The sequence below is a fragment of the Eublepharis macularius genome, chromosome 4 (assembly GCF_028583425.1).
Source record: "Eublepharis macularius isolate TG4126 chromosome 4, MPM_Emac_v1.0, whole genome shotgun sequence".
NCBI classification, from domain to species: Eukaryota; Metazoa; Chordata; class Lepidosauria; order Squamata; family Eublepharidae; genus Eublepharis; species Eublepharis macularius.
Genome location: NC_072793.1, coordinates 104,387,989 through 104,406,575, shown reverse-complemented (window position 1 = coordinate 104,406,575; position 18,587 = coordinate 104,387,989). Strand labels below are relative to the sequence as shown.

General features: G+C 41.0%; 1 protein-coding gene across 1 annotated transcript in view; it reads left to right on the top strand.

Moving 5' to 3' along the window:
• Positions 1-15,447, top strand: part of SFMBT1 (Scm like with four mbt domains 1) — a 143,562-nt gene extending 128,115 nt beyond the window's left edge. Inside the window, exons 16-21 of the mRNA XM_054978469.1 lie at positions 2,884-2,993; positions 3,097-3,272; positions 6,970-7,148; positions 7,234-7,479; positions 10,069-10,197; positions 10,832-15,447. Coding sequence (XP_054834444.1) covers positions 2,884-2,993; positions 3,097-3,272; positions 6,970-7,148; positions 7,234-7,479; positions 10,069-10,197; positions 10,832-10,972 — 981 coding nt within the window. The 3' untranslated portion in view covers positions 10,973-15,447. The remainder of the gene's footprint in view (positions 1-2,883; positions 2,994-3,096; positions 3,273-6,969; positions 7,149-7,233; positions 7,480-10,068; positions 10,198-10,831) is intronic.
• The last annotated feature ends 3,140 nt before the right edge of the window (positions 15,448-18,587 follow it).

The window sequence follows — 18,587 nt, the reverse complement described above, 5'->3', positions numbered from 1 at the left end:
GATAACAACAGATGAGAAGTAAATCAATACAGCATTCAAAGGAAGTACAAAAACGTGTATTGACTTGTGATAAAATGTTCTCATGTGCCTGTGTTAGGTTAAAGGATGTTAAAAAATTAAAATCAGGTGAGGGTAGCAGAAACAAATTGCTTGCTATATTTCCACCCTGAGCCTGCTGATGTGGGGAGGGCGGAGTATAAATCCATTAAATTAAATTAAATTTTCAGCCTCGGGATCCAAAACTACAAATAATCTTGATTGTGTTGGAGAAAGGTTTTCCTGAAGTGGATTTCTCAATGTGAATTCCATTAAATCTCTGAGCAAAACATCATATGAGAAAGAATTCAGTTGATTAATGTCAGATTACCTCAGAAAATTCTTTATATAGATCACATAACATACTATTTTCCTATACAGATATTCATTCTGTGTAGCAATAATGTACATGCTGTCACAACACACAATTGCATGTTTTATCTTCTGTACACATGGAGAAATAGATAATATGTTGCCATTTTAATTATCTGGGAGCAATAATTGTGTAGGGGAAATGTGTGAAGCAACCCTTAATCATACCAGCCAGTGTTTATGGCATAAGCATAATACATGTAGCCTGCCCCTAAATCTCACTGTCAGCTCAAGCCTTGGGATTCCAAGAACATACTTCTTAAAAATACTGATAGTTCATTGTCATGTCTTCTGTGTAGTCCCACATGGGAACTGCGCATGCACAGGCCAGCCACAGGCGTTCCAAAACTTCTTGAGGCGTGAGGTGCTCGCCTAGTCTTTTTGCATGTTTTTCCCTCCAGGTGCGGCTATAAAAGGCAGAGTGAGCAGTTCCCTCCCCAAGTTCTTCCTTTGCTGCCACTGAAGAAAGACATGTCTTCTCTCTGATCCTCGGTTCCATCACTATAAGATGCGAGTTAGGGCCTTCAATGCCACTATGCATTCTGATGATGATTCCAGTGTCAGCTAGGATCTTGCATTAGAACCTTATCCATTGAAATTTCTTATTGACAATTCTACTGTATCCTCAAGTGAGGATCTACACTTGTACACTGAGCAGTTAGTCCTGATGATGAGATCTCTGGACATTGAGGTGACCTGCTCTGCTCTGATCTCTTCAGATCCAGTCTTCAAGGTTCTGCACTCAGAAGTGGCTGAACCTTTCCAAAAGGAATGCTCCTTTCCAAAAGGGCCCAGAAAGGGTCTGAACTGAAGGCCACTGCATGGACCGTTTCAAATTGGATAGCTTGGCTCATTAAGGATTGTTATAACCAATCTAAACAACCATGCCCATTTCATGTAAGAGCTCACTCTACAAGGACTCAGTCCACCTCATCAGCCTTCAACTTGGGCATCCTTTGAGTGGAATTGTGTAAGATGGCCATCTGGTCTATGCTGTCCACATTCATCTAGCATTATGCCATTGATGTAGACTCCAGAAGGGACACAGCTATGGGCAAGGCCATCCTAAAGAGTCTCTTCCATTAAACAGCTTCATGCCCAGGTAGTTAGCTTGTTAATCTCCCATGTGGGACTGCACAGAAGACACGGCAATGAAAACAGGATTGCACTTACCTGTAACTGTTGTTCATCTAGTGGTCTTCTGTGCAGGCACACATCCCTCCCTCCTTTCCCACTGTGTGCTCTTTTTCTTACCTTTCTTCTACACCAGTAGCTTAGAGAACTGGAGGGAGATGCTTGCCCCATCTTTTATAGCCATGCCTGTGGGGAAAGTGCGAAAAAGCGTGACTCGCACCTCTAGGAGCTTTGGAACATCCATGGTGGGGCCTGTACATGCACAGTGCCCATGTGGGCCTGCACAGAATACCACTTGGTGAACAACAGTTACAACAGGTAAGTGCTACCCTGTTTTTTCCTTAGCAAGAAGCAGTAGCAACAAATTGGGAGGACCAAAATTTCCTCAGAAGGAAGAAGAGTAGCAACATGCCACAATTTACATATGGTATATTCAGTATTTAGATTTTGCAGTGCCAAAATCTTACAATGATGTCAGCTATATACATAAAGTAGCCAAGTTTTCAAAGCTCTACATTCCCTATCAAACCAAGAATCTGTAGGATTGCTATTTTTCTTACTTCTGCTATCAGGTTCAACTTTAGCTTGAAATTAAAGTTGGATTTAGTTCTAGAAGAAGTTAACTGTGTAGTGTTGGAAGAGACCTTTTGCACAACTATTCTTGCTTTAGCAACTAAAAGGAATGAAACGTGGTTCTTATATTTCCAGTGCACATGCGTGAGATTAAAAGAAGGCAAAAGTGTTTTCTAGATAAACGTAATATTGTGATGCTTAAAAACTTATTTATTTATCCTTTTATATCCCAATGTGTTTTGCAGATAGCTTCATTGCGGTATCTAATAAAGTAAAATTAAAAATAATAGATAATAAAACGTTCACATTTCAAAAATTAAAATTAATTAAAATGTCTGTAGAAGTGTGATTACGTTCAAGGAAATGAGATACCACGGGTGCTTCTGTTAAATTACACTGAGGTCTGTCCAATATTTTGTTTTTTTAAAATTGCTCTTGTATTTTATGTATGTACTTGTGTATGATGTATGAGTTGTATATATAACAGAGGTTCTATTATCTAAAATTTTTAATTTTACTTTACTAGTTTCCCCTGATGAAGTTATTTGCAAAATGCATTAGGGATCTGAAAGAATTAATAAACAGCTCTACAACTGCACCCTGCTCTTCTTTTTTTCTTACTGAACCTTACTGGTGTGGCCCTCTTTTTCCTGACTGTAGTTAGCATTAATTTTGCAGAATTCATCAATTAAGATATTAAACCATGTTAAAAAGCATCTTTTTCTGGGCTAGTCATTTTATGTTTTTCTCTACCTTTACATTGTTCAGGTTCTCTCTCTCTTGATCAACGCTGCTTATAAACCCAGCCGTGTTCTTAGAGAAATACAATTAGATGAGGAGGCTACGTGGCATGGATATGGAGAAACCCTGAAAGCAAAGTAAATTAAAGTTTATAAAGCTTGATGCTTCTGTAATATCTATTTTAATTGATTTATTGATCCAGGAATCCACTTGATGATATTTATATTGTTCTTGCTACAGATACAAAGGGAAGAGTTATCGTGCCACAGTGGAAGTTGTAAGAACAGCTGATCGGGTGGCAGAATTCTGTAGGCAGACCTGTATCAAACTGGAGTGTTGTCCAAATCTCTTTGGTCCCCAAATGGTGCTAGACAAGTGTTCAGAGAACTGCTCTGTTCTGACTAAAACCAAATACAGTGAGTAACAGTATTGATTATTGTATCTGTTGATTGATCCAAAAAAATCCACATGAAAATCCCATGAATGGAATTTGGTTTAACTACTGAGAAGTGCATTGATTCTGGTTGCAAAACTTATTTTGCAATAAATACAGTGTGTCCTTAGGTTTAGTCATATCCCCCTTAGTTTATTTTTTCAGAAGAAGCAGTATGCTAGGATTATAATAGTATTCCTTAAGATCCTGTGTCCAATATTCATCCAAAGAGTTTGTAGAAAGTTAAGACTAGTAGCACAGAGCACTTGTGAAGTATGATTGTCCTTACTATTCTTTCATAAGAGCTGCATTAATCTCAGTGTTGGAATTCATTATTTGCTCCAAAAGAATGTATCAGCAATCTTTGTGGGAAAGAATGGGGCAGTTGAGAATAACACCCAGTTTCTTTACAATCATAAAAATTTGTTTCTCATGTCTTGTGGGGGAGAATGTGCTGAAGATGATTTTATATATTCACTAGCAGAGGCGGCGCCAGGGTTTCCGGCACCTGTGGCGGGGCACATGCGCACTCACGCACACGCGCACACCTCATGTACTCACTGCGTCCCAGCACTCAGATTCACATCTGCAAATAATGCTTGGTCACCTTCACACTGAACCCTTATAACTAACTGGAGCTACTCCCCGTAGACACATTTAAAGGTACAGAGTGCCCCTGCCTGTTACATGCCTCTAACAAATACAGTATTAGTTGGGAAACATTCCCTACAAGGACAAGATCCAACATATACAGCTGCCCCCGTATTTATATAGGCAGTACTAGCCGCGCAGTCAAGATCTGCATTCAAGAACACATCTCTAGGATTAGGACTAGATCTCTTAAGGCACCTCTAACTCAGCACTTTATGGACCATAATGATAATGAGAGACAGTTCAGGTTTTCAGTTATAGAAGTTTTGCAAGCAGATAGATCTGTGGACTTTAATAAAGAACTGTTGAGAAGGGAAGCGTACTGGGCGTTTGAATTAGAGTGTACGGGCTCAGATAGCCTGAATACCAGTATAGATTATTCATGTTTCTTGTGAACTGGTTTGAGGTTCCGGAGCAGCATCCCCACTTTGCGGAGAAGCTTGTGGTCTGGGAAGCCAGGAAGGTTGAGCATTTTAAGGAACTCCACAGGGTAGTGGACCGCGTCATCCATTTGCACCACTTAGTCCACAGATCTGTACTCCATTTCTGCCCATTCGAGGCAGTTAAGTTGTGTTTCATTAATGATGGCAACCTTGTCGTTCTTGGAAGTCAGAATGGCATGCTTGCACAGCCAGTCCATGGACTTCTCCGTGATAGTGGTGATATCAGGGTATATCTTGGCTGTTATGTCTGCTAGGGTCGTCATTACTGTGACCAGGCCTGCAGAGATGGTCACCTTTCCCTTGGACTCGGGACTTGCTGGTACTTAGCCGCTGCTGCTCAGTGCACCACAGGAGTATGATGTGCATATTTCTTTGCCGCATCTCTAAGTTGCTTCCTCCTTTTAGCATCGATATATCTTGCACAACGTCTGCTGGGAGGCTTCTTGGGGGCAGTAAGAGAGGATGGCTGTGAGAGGTGTGAGGTGGAGTTGGACTGAGGGAGGGGTGGTGCGGTGGTAGGGTTGCCAGGTCCAAGTTGGGAAAGTCCTGAATATTTGGGGGGTGGAGCCTGGAGAGGGTGTGGATTGAGGAAGGGGAGGGGCCTCAGTGGGGTATGATGCCATAGAATTCGCACTTCAGAGCAGCCATTTTCTCCAGGAGAACTGGTCTTGCCAATCTCACTACAGGGAGATTGGCAACCCTAGTGAACTTTTAAGGGAAGACTGGGAGGTGCATTTTACCTCAGGACCAATGTTCCCTCTAAGCTTTGCAATGTTGTGAGCTAAAAATCTACTTTGTGAGCCGAAACAACAACTTTCATTAAAGTTTTGAGTGCACCTCCTTTAAAAAAAAAATTACAATCAAATTGCTTTGATTACAATCAAAACAATTTAACAATAAAAGCCATTAGGTGAAAGGGCCACAAAAATCAGAGTATACTTCTGTATAAAAATGGATATGTCCATGTTGATTACAAAGGGGTAGTTATATTAGTCTGCTGCTGCAAAATAAAGCAGACATGCAATGGCACCTTAAAGACTAGCACATTTATTTCAAGATGAGCTTTTGTGAGTCAGTGCTTACTTCTTCAGCCTCCTTCTGCGCCAAGGCCAAGTTAAATGACGCCTTCACCATGGTGGCCGCTGAGGTGCTACCTCCTCTCCTCAGCTCTCTGGGGCTGAGGGGATCTTAGCGATTTCAGGCTGCACGGGTCAGACCAGACCCGATCACTCTGCTCTGTTCCCCAGCTAGAGAGCCAGCAGTGGCTGGAGGCGCTCTCTGGCAACACCCTGGGGGCCAAACCAGCCACAGCCAGAAGGGAGGAGAGAAGTGGGATGAGGCTCCATCCCTGCTCCATCCCTATAGGGCCCACCTGCAGATGCTGGCTGACTGGGAGGGTGGGGCCGCCTGAGGGTTAGTATCTGTGAGCTACATCTGAGAAGCTGTGAGCGGAGGAGTCAGAATCTGTGAGCAATTGCTCACGTGCTCACATTAGCGGGAACACTGCTCAGGACACATTTAATGACTCCCTTAGCAACTGTTTAGAATGTTGGGCTGACCCCCAATCAGGCCGCATATGCAAATGACCTTGAAAAGCCAGCCCAATCAGGGAAGAGTGGCCGAGCTGGCAGTTGGGAGTTGGGGAGAAGCAGGCTGCAGCCTGCCAGCCACACAGGGAAGCTGTATCCCTATGGGAAAACACATTTTACCCCCTTAGGGGGCGAATTTCTTAAAATCCCTTCTTAGTGAGCCTCTACATCACAAAAGGAATGTTCTCCCCAAATTTCACGTTTCTAGGTCTAGGGGTTTGGGCTGGGCATTGATGAGTCAGTCAGGACACTTGTCTTTATATATATAGACTGCTTAGGCCTCCTTCCAGATTACAGTAACTGGTCCCTTGATTTAAAAAGAAAAGCCATACTATTTACAATTTCTAGTTAAGCATATGTGAAGCATTTATGAAACTATGCTCCCTGCCAAACTTTACTAGATCTTCCCTTTGTCTCTGCTGTAAAGGATAAAAGCTTCATTGGTGTTACACTATGCTAGGTCTTTTCTTTCCTGTTCTGCTAGCAGACAAGTTTTATTTCTGTATTATCTATGCTCACACTCTTGCTCTCCTCTTTTCCTTCTCCCTCTCTGTCTTTCCATCATTACTTCTACACACTCCTTCTCTGTTGTGTTACTTCATCTTTATGCTTAACTGACTAGACCATAGCAACCACAGACCTATTCCTCCCTTCCATCGCTTCCACAGGGTTCATAACCCACAGAAAAAGGAGCCTGCATCTTGACTGTTGTATGCCAAGTACCAATACTGACATCAAAATGGTTCGCATCCCCTCTCTTCCCCCAAGAATGACTGTGCTAGTGAAATTATTGCTAAATATATACTGTGCTATTGGTCATACCTTTTTAAAAGGAGATGATACTATCCTCTAAATATCAAATTGCCTGGACATATAAATAGCTAAAATAATTCCTATTTGTAAACAAAGTCTCTAAACTCTCTTAATGCTATGGACTAAGACCTGATTATGACTTCTAAGTTTTATGGCAAGAATCTCTTCTTTTAAATTCTTTTAGCCCATTACTATGGGAAAAGAAGAAACAAAAGGATTGGCCGGCCACCAGGACTCCACAGCAACACAGAAGCAAGCATGAAGAAGTCAAGCAAGAAAAGAAAGAAGCGGAAAAATTTCTTTGTTCATAAAAAGAAACGATCCTCTACATCTGTGGAGAACACACCAACTGGCTCACCCCAAGTATGCCATCATAAGAGAGAATTTTAATACATTGTCTTCTGGATAGGTTTGCTGAAAACAGAATGTGTTTTATGTACTATTTCAGGGCAGTGGAGGTGAAGAGGACGATGACCAGGAAGAGGTGGATGAAGAATCCTTAACAGAAGACAGTGTCTCGGATCACCAAGATGAACTGCTTGAAGAATCCGAACTTTCAGAGAAGAAATCACAATCCTCCTCACCCACACAGAGTGAGCGGTCTCATTTTGTGACTCAGGACCGGGATAGACGGAAAAGGAAACTACGTACTTTCTCTTTCTCAGATGATGAAAATAAGCCTCCCACACCAAAGGTATGTCTGGCATTTAAAAAGAAAAAATCCTTACCAACGTGCATTTTTTAATTTTTAAAAAAGATAGGGTTTGTTCACTGGATCATTCTGCTGTTGAGGTTTCTTGAACATTTATTTTGAAATGGCAATATACACTTATGTAGTTCTAGTTATAATAGTGGAAGCAAAAAGTACAAAATAATTTCTCCTGACAAGGTAGAATTATTAAAACTGTTTAAGGGTGTCTTTTGAAACAAAATAAACGCAACTGTTTGCCTGTATTCTGCTTATATATTAAGACTGCTTTTGAAGATGGACACATGCACACGCATCCACTTTCTGTGATTGGTCTCCCCTAGGGGTGCCATGGAAATGGGAACTTTCCATGGGTGTCGTAGGCGTGCATGCTGCATGTAGCCGTGCATACTTGGTACCCGCTTAGAGGCACTTGCTTCATTGCAAGACTCTGAGCATTAGGTTAGATCTAAATGTGCTTGTCCTAAATTCTCTTGCTTACAATGAATAGGTGATTATTTAAAATCATTTCTGGGAAATTGAGCTTCCAGCTAATATTAAAATGTTCTAAAAATATTAAAGCCATATTAAATCTTTTTTTATAATGTATAAGAAATTCTAAGAATTTTGATACCACTTTAATGTGATTTGTTGTGCAGGGTTAAAAGTAATAGCTTGCAGCTTATAGTACATAACCCAAACGTTGTTTCAGTGTGTATGGCATAGGGGTGGGCACGCCACTTTGGGATTCTGGTATTTAGCTTGCTTCGGTATGCTCCGTAAAGATTTGGAGCATACTGAAGTGAGGAGGAGCAAACCCCCCACCCCCCTGGAGCAAACCCCACCCACCCACGCCACTTACCTGGCAGGCAGGGAGAGGGGAGGCCGATCAGCTGGGCAGCGGGGAAGCATGGAGCTGGCTCCTGCAGGACCCGCGCCGCTGCCTCCGGGCCTGCAGCGGCCCCACAAGGTGGCGGGGAAGGCCGGAGCCTCCTCCTCCAGCCCTTCCTGCCCCTCAAATGGCACCCACAGTGGCCATTTGAGGGGCAGGAAAGGTCTTCTCCATATCCTCCACCGCCGTGCAGCCCTGCAGAGCAGTGGGGAGGGCTGGAGCCGCTACGCCACCTCTTCTTCTGCTGCTGCACAGCCCCGCAGGGCAGTGGGGTGGGCCGGAGCCGTTGCCTCCGCCACCGCGCCGCCTCCTCTGGGCACACAGCCACCTCACAGGGCAGCGGGGAAGGCTGGAGCCACCTCCTCCAGCCCTCCTGTCCCTCAAATGGCCACCGCAGTGGCCATTTGAGGGGCAGGAAGGGCCTTCTCCATATCCTCCGCCACTGTGCGGCCCAGCAGAGCAGTGGGGAGGGCTGGAGCCGCCGCTCCACGTCCTCCAGGTCCACAGTGGCCCACAGGGCAGCTGAGAAGGCTGGATCCGGCAGTGCGCTGCCCCACAGGGCAGGCCAGAGCCGCCGCTACCGCCCCGCTGCCTCCGTGGTCTGCTGGGCAGCTGGGAAGGCCGGAGCTGCCGCTGCCACACCACCGCCTCCACCACCACAGCAGCAGAGCCAAGGTAAGGGGGGCTGGGGGTTGTGGGTTTGGGGTGTTTAAAGGGTCCTAACAGTTGCAAGCGGCAGGAAAGGGGCCCTTTAAACTTAAGCTGTCAGGCAGGGTGATTCCCCCCCTGCCTGCCAGCTGATAGTTTAAAGGGACCTGCCACTTGCAAGAGGCAGGGAAAAGGCCCTTTAAACTCAGCCCCGAAGCAACCCAAATGCTTCGGGGGAGCTTTGTTTCGGGATTTCCAAATCTTTACAAATGGAGTCCAATTTGAGTATTTTATCTGAATCGGAAACTTGAAATGCACACCCCTAGTATGGTACAATGTCTAATTTCTATATGTAAATGTTCACCTAGTTCAATAATCTGACCAGTATGGTATATACAGTTACTAGAATAAAAAGAGGATATTATTATTATTATTATTATTATTATTATTATTATTATTATTATTATTATTATTATTATTATTATTATTATTATTATTATTATATGCTTGCTTTCCCATACAAGTAAAGTATCAATAAGCAGAAATAAAGTCACACACCTTGCAATATATTACCAAGCACCAGAAAAAAAGATAAACTAGGGAAAGAATCTTGATTCTGCAAAAGTGGATGAGAAACACTAAGCAGTGCACACAATATTGTGATGAGTAGGATGTGTGATACTGGAAAGTTAAAAGATTTTGCTAAGTGCAAAAAATAGGAACATTCCTGTGAACTGCTTCTAGTTGCTTGGTTTTGTGGTGGTCCTCAAAATAATATTGATTTGTCGTACAATTTTGTGCTGCAAGAACAAGATATACATCTTTCTTACTCTTGTAAAAGCCGAAATTCTTTAGAATTTTGTATTGGAGTACATGGACCACATTTCTTGTCTGAGTTTAGTCAGTGTTCTTACCTCTGTGTTCAAAACTGTTGGCACTAGGAACAGAAAATCTTGATTCGTGGTGTGGGACACAGTAATACATATGGTTTGTGGTGGAACAAAGAGCAGGGTATATGTAATATTTTTACTTTGTGTTTGGGGTTTGTGTGACAGGAAATCAAGATAGAAGTTGGTGAAAAGCTGCAACTGGATAGCAATCCTTTGGAATGGAGCGTGGCTGATGTTGTGCGGTTCCTCAAATCCACAGACTGTGCTCCATTAGCTAGAATATTTCTTGATCAGGTAGTATGTTATCTATGTTCATTAATGATAATTGCCATTTAAGCAGATGAAACGAGGTTCTCTTGCTGAAAAGAAAGGGAATAGTATCTATCCCAGTGATATTCTATCATGGCAAATATCTGACCTTTATGATTCCTACATTTATGCTAATTTATATATATTATATCGCTCAATATTTTTTACATTGCTCAATATTTTGAAAGCTGGTTTGTTAAGTTTCAGTTGCATGACAAATTTAACATTGCTCATAGATGCAGAGGAGTTAGCCATGTTAGTCTGTGGTAGCAAAATCAAAAAGAGTCCAGTAGCACCTTTACGACTAACCAATTTTATTGTAGCATAAGCTTTCGAGAATCAAGTTCTCTTCGTTTCTGTACCATGCATCTGACGAAGAGAACTTGATTCTTGAAAGCTTATGCTACAATAAAATTGGTTAGTCTTAAAGGTGCTACTGGACTCTTTTTGATTTAACATTGCTCAGTGCATCATGAAGAATGTATTTCCAGTTCAGTTCAGACTGGTACTGTACTTTTTTTTTTAAAGTTTGAGAAAATACAGTATACTAGAGGTTGAAAACAGAACAGTAAATTAGAGAAATACAACTAATTCTGACTCTCTTTGTATTTGTCGGCAGGAAATAGATGGGCAGGCACTTCTACTACTTACTCTTCCTACTGTTCAGGAGTGCATGGACTTGAAGCTTGGCCCAGCAATTAAACTTTGCCATCACATTGAAAGAGTCAAATTTGCCTTTTACCAGCAGTTTGCTAACTAAGGATGGAGAGGCAGCAAGTTGAAATCCATTTTTTGAAGCACAACTGCAGTCTCCTGCTCTTGTTTCAGCAGGGGAAGCCAAGAAAGATCTCATGGAAACTGTTTATAAACTGACATTTGGAGCCTTGCACTTTGAGAGAAGGAAAAAGACTCCTGGATGTTAATGCAATCCTATCTATCTTCACAAATGTTGCTTGTTCCAGAGCTTTTTCTTTTAAGAAATAAAGGTGGTTTGACATCTCTCCTCTGAGGGGAGAAATATTATTTTTAGTAATGGTCTGGAAAGAGCCAAACTGATAGCATGTGCAAGAAGATAAAAATTGGTGGAAATCTCCTTTTCCTTAGCAGTCATAGAACTGTTGTAGTTTTGTCTTAAAGAGACTTTAAAAGGAAAGCTTATTGTCAAGGTAAGTGGGGTGGCCAAAAGCTTTGATATGAAAAACCACATTCGGGCTTTGGAAGTTGCTTTCTACTTTTGCAGCCTGAAAGCACTACAAGGGAAAAGGACCTGTGTGGCTATGCAACAGCTGCTTTGCTGAAGTCAGGACACCAACTCTGTTTCTTGTGATAGAGGCTCTGTGCCTCTGCTATGGGCATGGTTTTTCCTGTGGTGGAGACAGTCATACTCGGAATTTTTACCAGTCACACTGCTGTTAAAGACACAGAATGAAAGGTGTGGGGGGGGATTTAAATGTTAGCATATGGTTCTGCTTTTAACTAAAAAGCTGCAGAAAAACACAACTTCATTAATGCAATTTGTTCTCCTTGGAAAGATTTTTAACGTTTTTGTAGGGAAAATGAAACGATGCGGGGATTAAGTTTTCTGTCTTGTAATCATTTGTTTGAAAACTGACCTTGCATATGTTGAGGAGGGATAAATAGAAAGGTGGAGCTCATATCAATTGTCAAATATTATGGGTTTCTCCATATAATTATGGTTGGCCTGTAAAAGCATGGATAGAGTGGTTCTTCCCTTATCTAGTTAAGGATATAATGGAACATAACTTGTGATGTCCATTGTGGCACAGTTCATGCAATACATATGACTGTGGGTCCACATTGGGAGATAGGGTTCCATGAATATTCACATGACTTCTTACAGTGCAATCCTAAGAAGCATTACTCCAGTCTAAGCCCATTGAAATCATTGGACTTAAACTGGAGTAGCTCTTAGAGAACCCAGCAATTTTTTGTCCATAAAACAGCGTCCTGCCACTGTAACAACTCTTGGTTGTTGCATACTAATGAAGAATTGTAGGTTTCAAATTCCGTAGAGTGGTTCAAACTGATTAGGATCCAGGTTTTTGCATTTTCTCTGCTGGGCTATCCCTTCTGCCTATTATATGTATGCTAACTTTGAAATATATCTGGTCACTTTGATCTCTGGATATTTGGGATTCACAGGTTGGAACTTGTGTTTCTGGGGATTGTCTGGGGACATACATAAATACTTATCTTTAGGAAGGTGTCTTAAAAGAACCTTCCTTAAAATGAACTTTCCTATCAGTATGAGATCCTAGAGTGTGGCTGCAGAATGATTCTCCAGAGCTTTCATACTTCCAAGTTTCAACCAAAGTAGATTTAGTACATGGAAGGCTATGTAAATTAACTCATAAGCTGAGTTTGCAGCTGTATTTGTATATTGAAGTTAGTACTATTCAGCTGGTTGGTTTATTATAAAAAATGCACTTTGTGTATGGGTAGGTGGGTTGGTTTCTGAGCATCTCTATTTGGCACAGGGAAAAAAATCAATTTTCCCCATCATTCAACTTTAGTGTATCGTTTGCTCTGTTCAGTGGGCAGTTGTTGGGTATCTTTTGACAAAAAATAATCTGAAAGAAATCATAAGAAGCCCATATGTAGAAACTTTTATGTCAAAGATTTTTCAGAGTTTTTTAAGTAAAATTTTCATACTTCATGCATTGCTGTAAATAAGTCAACTGTTTTTGAGGCCAGTGGAGTAGGAGCTGGCTATGCAGGATATATTTATAAGCTGATATTTCTGTCTTGCTTTAGCAGTTTGGTCCCAGTGGGATCCATTTAGGGAGTTTCAAAAAGAGAGATGCTTTCCATTGTTACTTTTAATAAGTCATTTCTATGCAACACACGGGTACTTGTATACTGCATTTCTTGAGGCAATTCTTGTGGGCTGGAGTGTAAAGGGTTTGACACAATCTACAAAGCATTCAGTTCCTAAGTACTTTTGAAATATTCTCATACTTCAGTAAAAATGTAACTTCATCTACCAAACCCTTCATCTCTTTCCATTTATTGCCCAAATAGTTTCAATTGGAGTCTTACCTGACTTAGTACTGATACGACATTTAAAAGGTTCTTGCATTATTGTAGAGGAGTGGGGGAAAGTCTGCAAAGTTAGATAACATTGTATATTTTTACTGTGCCAATGATATTCTCCCGCTGAGAGAGTGCCTGCACACCCCATTGGCTTTAAGGTCTGCAATATACCTTCCCCCAAAGAAGAGAGCAGGGAAAGGTAAACATAATTTTCATGTCTCTGTGGCCTACCTGCTACACGAAGACCTCCATTAAAATAAATACTTACGTACTGCTGTAACTTATAGGCAATAAAGCAGGTTTTCCTTAGGATTGGCTTTTTTTGGAAAACTGCAATTTGCTTGAGCAGCTAGAAAAATATTAACATATAAAATTGGTCCATATTAAAGCAACATAGAGTGTTTCACATTACTAATAAAAATTAATATGATCCTGGACTTACCTCTCTGGGTATAGTTACCACTTTTATAATGCTTAGTAAATATTCAAAGACCAGATGGGGAAGAAAATAAGTAACTAACTTGTAGAGCTTGTACCAAATTCTGGATTTGAAGAAGATGGTTCTTGGGGAAAGAATTTGACATTGTTAAACTTTCTATGTCATATTTAAATCCTAGTATGATGATTGAGCCATCAAAGGGAGCCTTAACTGCCCCCATTACATAAATGCTTTGCAAGAAGATAGAAATAGTTAATTACTAAATGAATAGCAATATATTGTATCATTTACTTACTGAATCTAGCACACCTTTTTCATACAATGTGCAGAGATTTTGTATGCATTATTCACCAAAGGCTAATGAGCTCAAAGGAGTTTAATAGTACATGAGAAGAATATTTCATAAATATGCCAAATTGAAACGTTTAACTGCAGAACAGGCAGTGTGCGTATTTGCCTCTGCCTCTCTATAAATACGATGAAGTTTTATTAATTTCACACAAGATGTGTTGCCAAATGTCAATCTACCAGAGATCAGCGTTTTATATAAAGCAGATCTTAGCAATTTTCAACTTTGTCTAGGATTGTTGTCTACTGTGAAAGTTTTCAAAATACCCAAGATTTGCTAAGCACAAAGGAATTGCCTTTGCCTGAAAACCTTATCAGCTTGCTTGCTAGGAACTTGTGCTGACATTTTAACTTTTATCAAATCATTCAATGAGATCTTGTTTTTGAGGCAGCATCATGGGGGAAAGATTAGGATGGATTTTGAGCAGTGGTGCTAACTGTATGCATGCAGTTATCCCTCCCTCATACACACACACACACACACTGGTTCTGTTTATGGCAGAGAGGTTGTTTAGTGAATACCACTAGCATCAATTGCTTTCTATATCCTATCTAAAAACTACCAAAACAGGTGAGGCTGTTAGTACAGTAGCTATTCCATTGTACCTACCTGCTCATCAGAAAACACTGACAGTCCTCATACTGCAGTCTATTTGATTAATCAAACATCAGCAATAAGGAGCCAAATGTTATAGAAGGCCACAAGTTGCTTCTTCCTGACCCCCCCAAGAGTCATGGCATCAAATGCACAGTAGTATGGGACAGCTGGGACTGAGTGACTGGGTAGAATTAATTTAAAAATGAGTTTCAGTAAAGAGGTTGTCACTTTAGCCATCACCTGGAAAAGCTCCTGGAACAGTTTCTTTTAATATATCTGTTGAGTCTTCATATCTGCCGTCATCTGCTACAATCCTGTTTCACTGTCATATACACACATCACCCATTTTTTCCATCCTCCTCTAAATCAATTCTGTTGATGTTTTACAGACAATCAGAAATCTCTTGGAAGAGCCCCTAGGGCAGATACTGCCAGCATATATGTAGATCTGCTTGTTGTAATAGCTCATTGGACATGCACTTTCCCTGCTTTGTTCTTTTTTAAAAAAGAATTTTAAAATGTATATTGTGTTGCCCCTCTTGCTTGCTGTATTTTTCCTTGATTTTGAGAGAGAGAGAGAGAGAGAGAGAGAGATGCGTGCTTTAAAAAGTAAAATATAAAAAAAGGAGGAATATGCACATGCAAACTTGCTCTTTTGCTGGATAGGTGTATCAAAAGGTTTTAAAATATCTTACATTATTTTGCTTGGTTTTTTCTGTAAAAATGTACATAATTTTGTGGTACTTCATGACCGTTTTAAGTGGTTGTAAGAAAATTAAAAACACTCAAATTGCTACCGGCTTCCTTTTGTGTCAATAAGTTGAATATTGTTGTTTGTGAGTGAGAAAGAGTGGACTACTGTAGTCACAAATAAGTACCTGCGTGTCCAAAGATGGAAGCTCCAAATATTTTAAAATTGTCCCATCTTCAGCAACAAGCATCCAATGTAAAATAAGCCTCAGACAGGTAACTATGCTTACAGACTACTTATGCCCAAATATTTGCTTGCAAATTAACCACTGATGGTTAGAATTTTACTTTGGTTATTGAAAACCACAAATATTCAGTTTATCTAAAGGCAGTCATAACTTTTGGCAGAAAAACAAAACTATCATTCACTGTATTTCCATGTAAATATGTTGTCCTGATCAGATAGTGTGTTTCTGTGTTTATCTTTCAACATTCCTAGCTGTGGTTTGAATTTCCTTTGATTTCTTCAGTCTTGTGGAACAGGTCTGCTGTTCTTCTTTGGTTGTCTTCTGTCTCTTTGCACTGGTTATGATAATTGTGCTCTTTGTCTCTGTGCAAGTCACTGAAAAGCTGCATTTAGAATTCTGATTCTGTCATCTTTTACTTTTGCTTCTTATCTGCATTTAGCAATTTTAAGAAGTTTCATTAGTCATCGAGGCTTTGGGGGGTTGTGTGTTTGTTTTTTGCTACAGTCTTAGTGCATTCTTCCTTGATAATATCTTTGGTTTCAATCTAGTTTTTTCTGGTTCACATTCAATTGAACTTCAGTAATGCACACCTGTACTTTACATGGTCTTTAAAATCTTCAGGAATAGTATTTAATTATATTTTGGCACTATGATTTTTAGTGTTTTTGTTTTTAAAAAACATTTGTATGCCATCTTTCTAACCATACCCCAAGGCAACAAATATTTAAACACTAAAAACAATTTAAAACGACATTTAAAATAGTATTAAAACAATTCAATAAAGACATAACATGAAGAATAGGGAGGAGAGGCAATAACAGTTATTGGGGGTATGCCAAAGAAAATAAAAAAGTTTTCACTTGCTGGTGGAAGATAGGAATAGAGGGGAACAGACTAATCTCTCTGGGGAGGGAGTTCCAGTGTTTTGCTGCCAAGACAGAAGGTCCTTTCTTGGATTGCCACCTATTTAGCTTCACATGATGGGGGCACCTGAAGCAGGGCCTCTAAAGATTGAATTGGTAGTTTCATATGGGAGAAGGCAGTCCTCAAAGTATGCTGGTCCCAGGCTGTATAGGAATTTAAAGCTCAATACCAGCACCTTTAATTGGGCATGGAATGAAATTGGGAGCCCGTGTAGATGGAACAAGATTGGACTGAAATGGTCCCTACAACCCACTCCAGCCAGTATTTAGCCTGCAGCATTCTGTACCAACTGTAGCTTCAAGACAGTCTTCAAGGGCATCCCCACATACAACACATTGCAGTAATCTAATCTAGATGTTACCAGGGCATGTACTACACCAGCTGAAGCTGGTAAAAAGTACCCTGGCAACCACTGCCACCTCTTTATCCAACAAGAGGCCCAGGTCCAGCAGCACCTTCAAGCTACAAATCTGATCCTTTAGGGGGAGTGGAACCTCATTTGTCTTCAGTTTTATTCTAATTTTAGATACTAACAATTCGTGGTCTATCACAAGGAACTCTTGGTCTTGTTTTAGCAAAGAGAACAGAGCTCCATTTTTTGCAGTTACTCTTAGAAAAGTCAGTGTCACTCAAGGCGGAATGATCAAAGCTGCTTTATTTATGACTGCAGCAAGTGGCTGATGACTTCCATATGTAAAACAGCATCATAGATAAAGCATCAGTTTGACTTCAAAGCAATCATTTTCCTTGATGGCAGCCACTAGTAATCAAGTGGGGGAGACAGAATTTACCATCAGTGCCCCACAAAACAGAAAATTAGAGCTGTAGTGACATGTATTTCTTTAGAGCTTGCAACTTGCAGAAATCACAGTTTTTATTTGTAAACACCTTAAAGTTGAAGGCTTTTCTTTGTACCATAGTAGAGTATATTATTCCTACCTTCCCCCCATCCTTCATGCCACTGGGCCCAAGGTACAGCACATGCTGAAAAACCTTCCTTCAGTCCTTGGCATCTCCACTTCTAGGAGGCTCAGGCAGCCAAGTGTCCTGGATGTCTCTGGTGAGGCCTGATTCAGATATAGGCATGCACTTAAGAAGCTCCAAGAATCTATTTAGCTTTTTTATATCAAATAATTTAATTCCTGGCAAGAGGTTCACCATAGTCTTTTATGTTTGCTACTCAGTATAGAACCACAGTTCTCTTTGTCAGATGCATCTGACGAAGAGAACTGTGATTCTCAAAAGCTTATGATACAATAAAGTTGGTTAGTCTTAAAGGTGCTACTGGACTCTCTTTGATTTGGCTAACTCATTATCTTATAACTTCAAACACCAGACAAGGCTATTTCTATTTGAAAATCTTCTCATAGTATATAAAAACTTAGTTATTGCTACATTTTATCTTAACAAAGTCTATGAAAAATTAATGATTACAAGTTTCTCAAACATCATAAATATCTTTTGGCCACCCACAAATACACCCATCCTTGAATTATAACCTCTGTGAAGTTAGACATTCCTACCATTCTCAGACTCTATCTGCACCTGAGCTTCCACACATCTTTTATATAGAAAAGGCTAGCCATATTGGCAATGACTCGCTCTTTATCCTGGCGTAAGCACAGTCTGGCCTTGAGGCCGCTACGAAGCGCCTGCTTGCTGCCAGGAGGGGGTGCACAAAATAGACGGCCTTAGCACTCCTCCCCTCAGTGCCCCCCCCGCTCTGGTCTGAGGGACACCACGAAGTGCCCACTTGCTTCTGCAAGACGGGCCAGCAAATCGACGGCCTGAGCACTCCTCCCGGCAGCAAGCAGGCACTTCGCAGCAGCCTGGAGACCAGAGTGGGAAGGCGCTGAGGTGAGGACTTGAGAGGAGGCGCAGGCACATTGCCAGGAGGGGGCCTGCCAAATCCACAGCCTGAGCATTCCTCCCCACGCCTCCCCTCAGTGCCCTCTCATTCTGGCTCCAGGCTGCTGAGAAGTGCCTGCTTGCCACCGGGAAGGGGCCCTCCGAATCACTTTTCTAGAGCCTGTTGTATTTTTTCCCATGGACATTGTTGATAGTTGTATATATT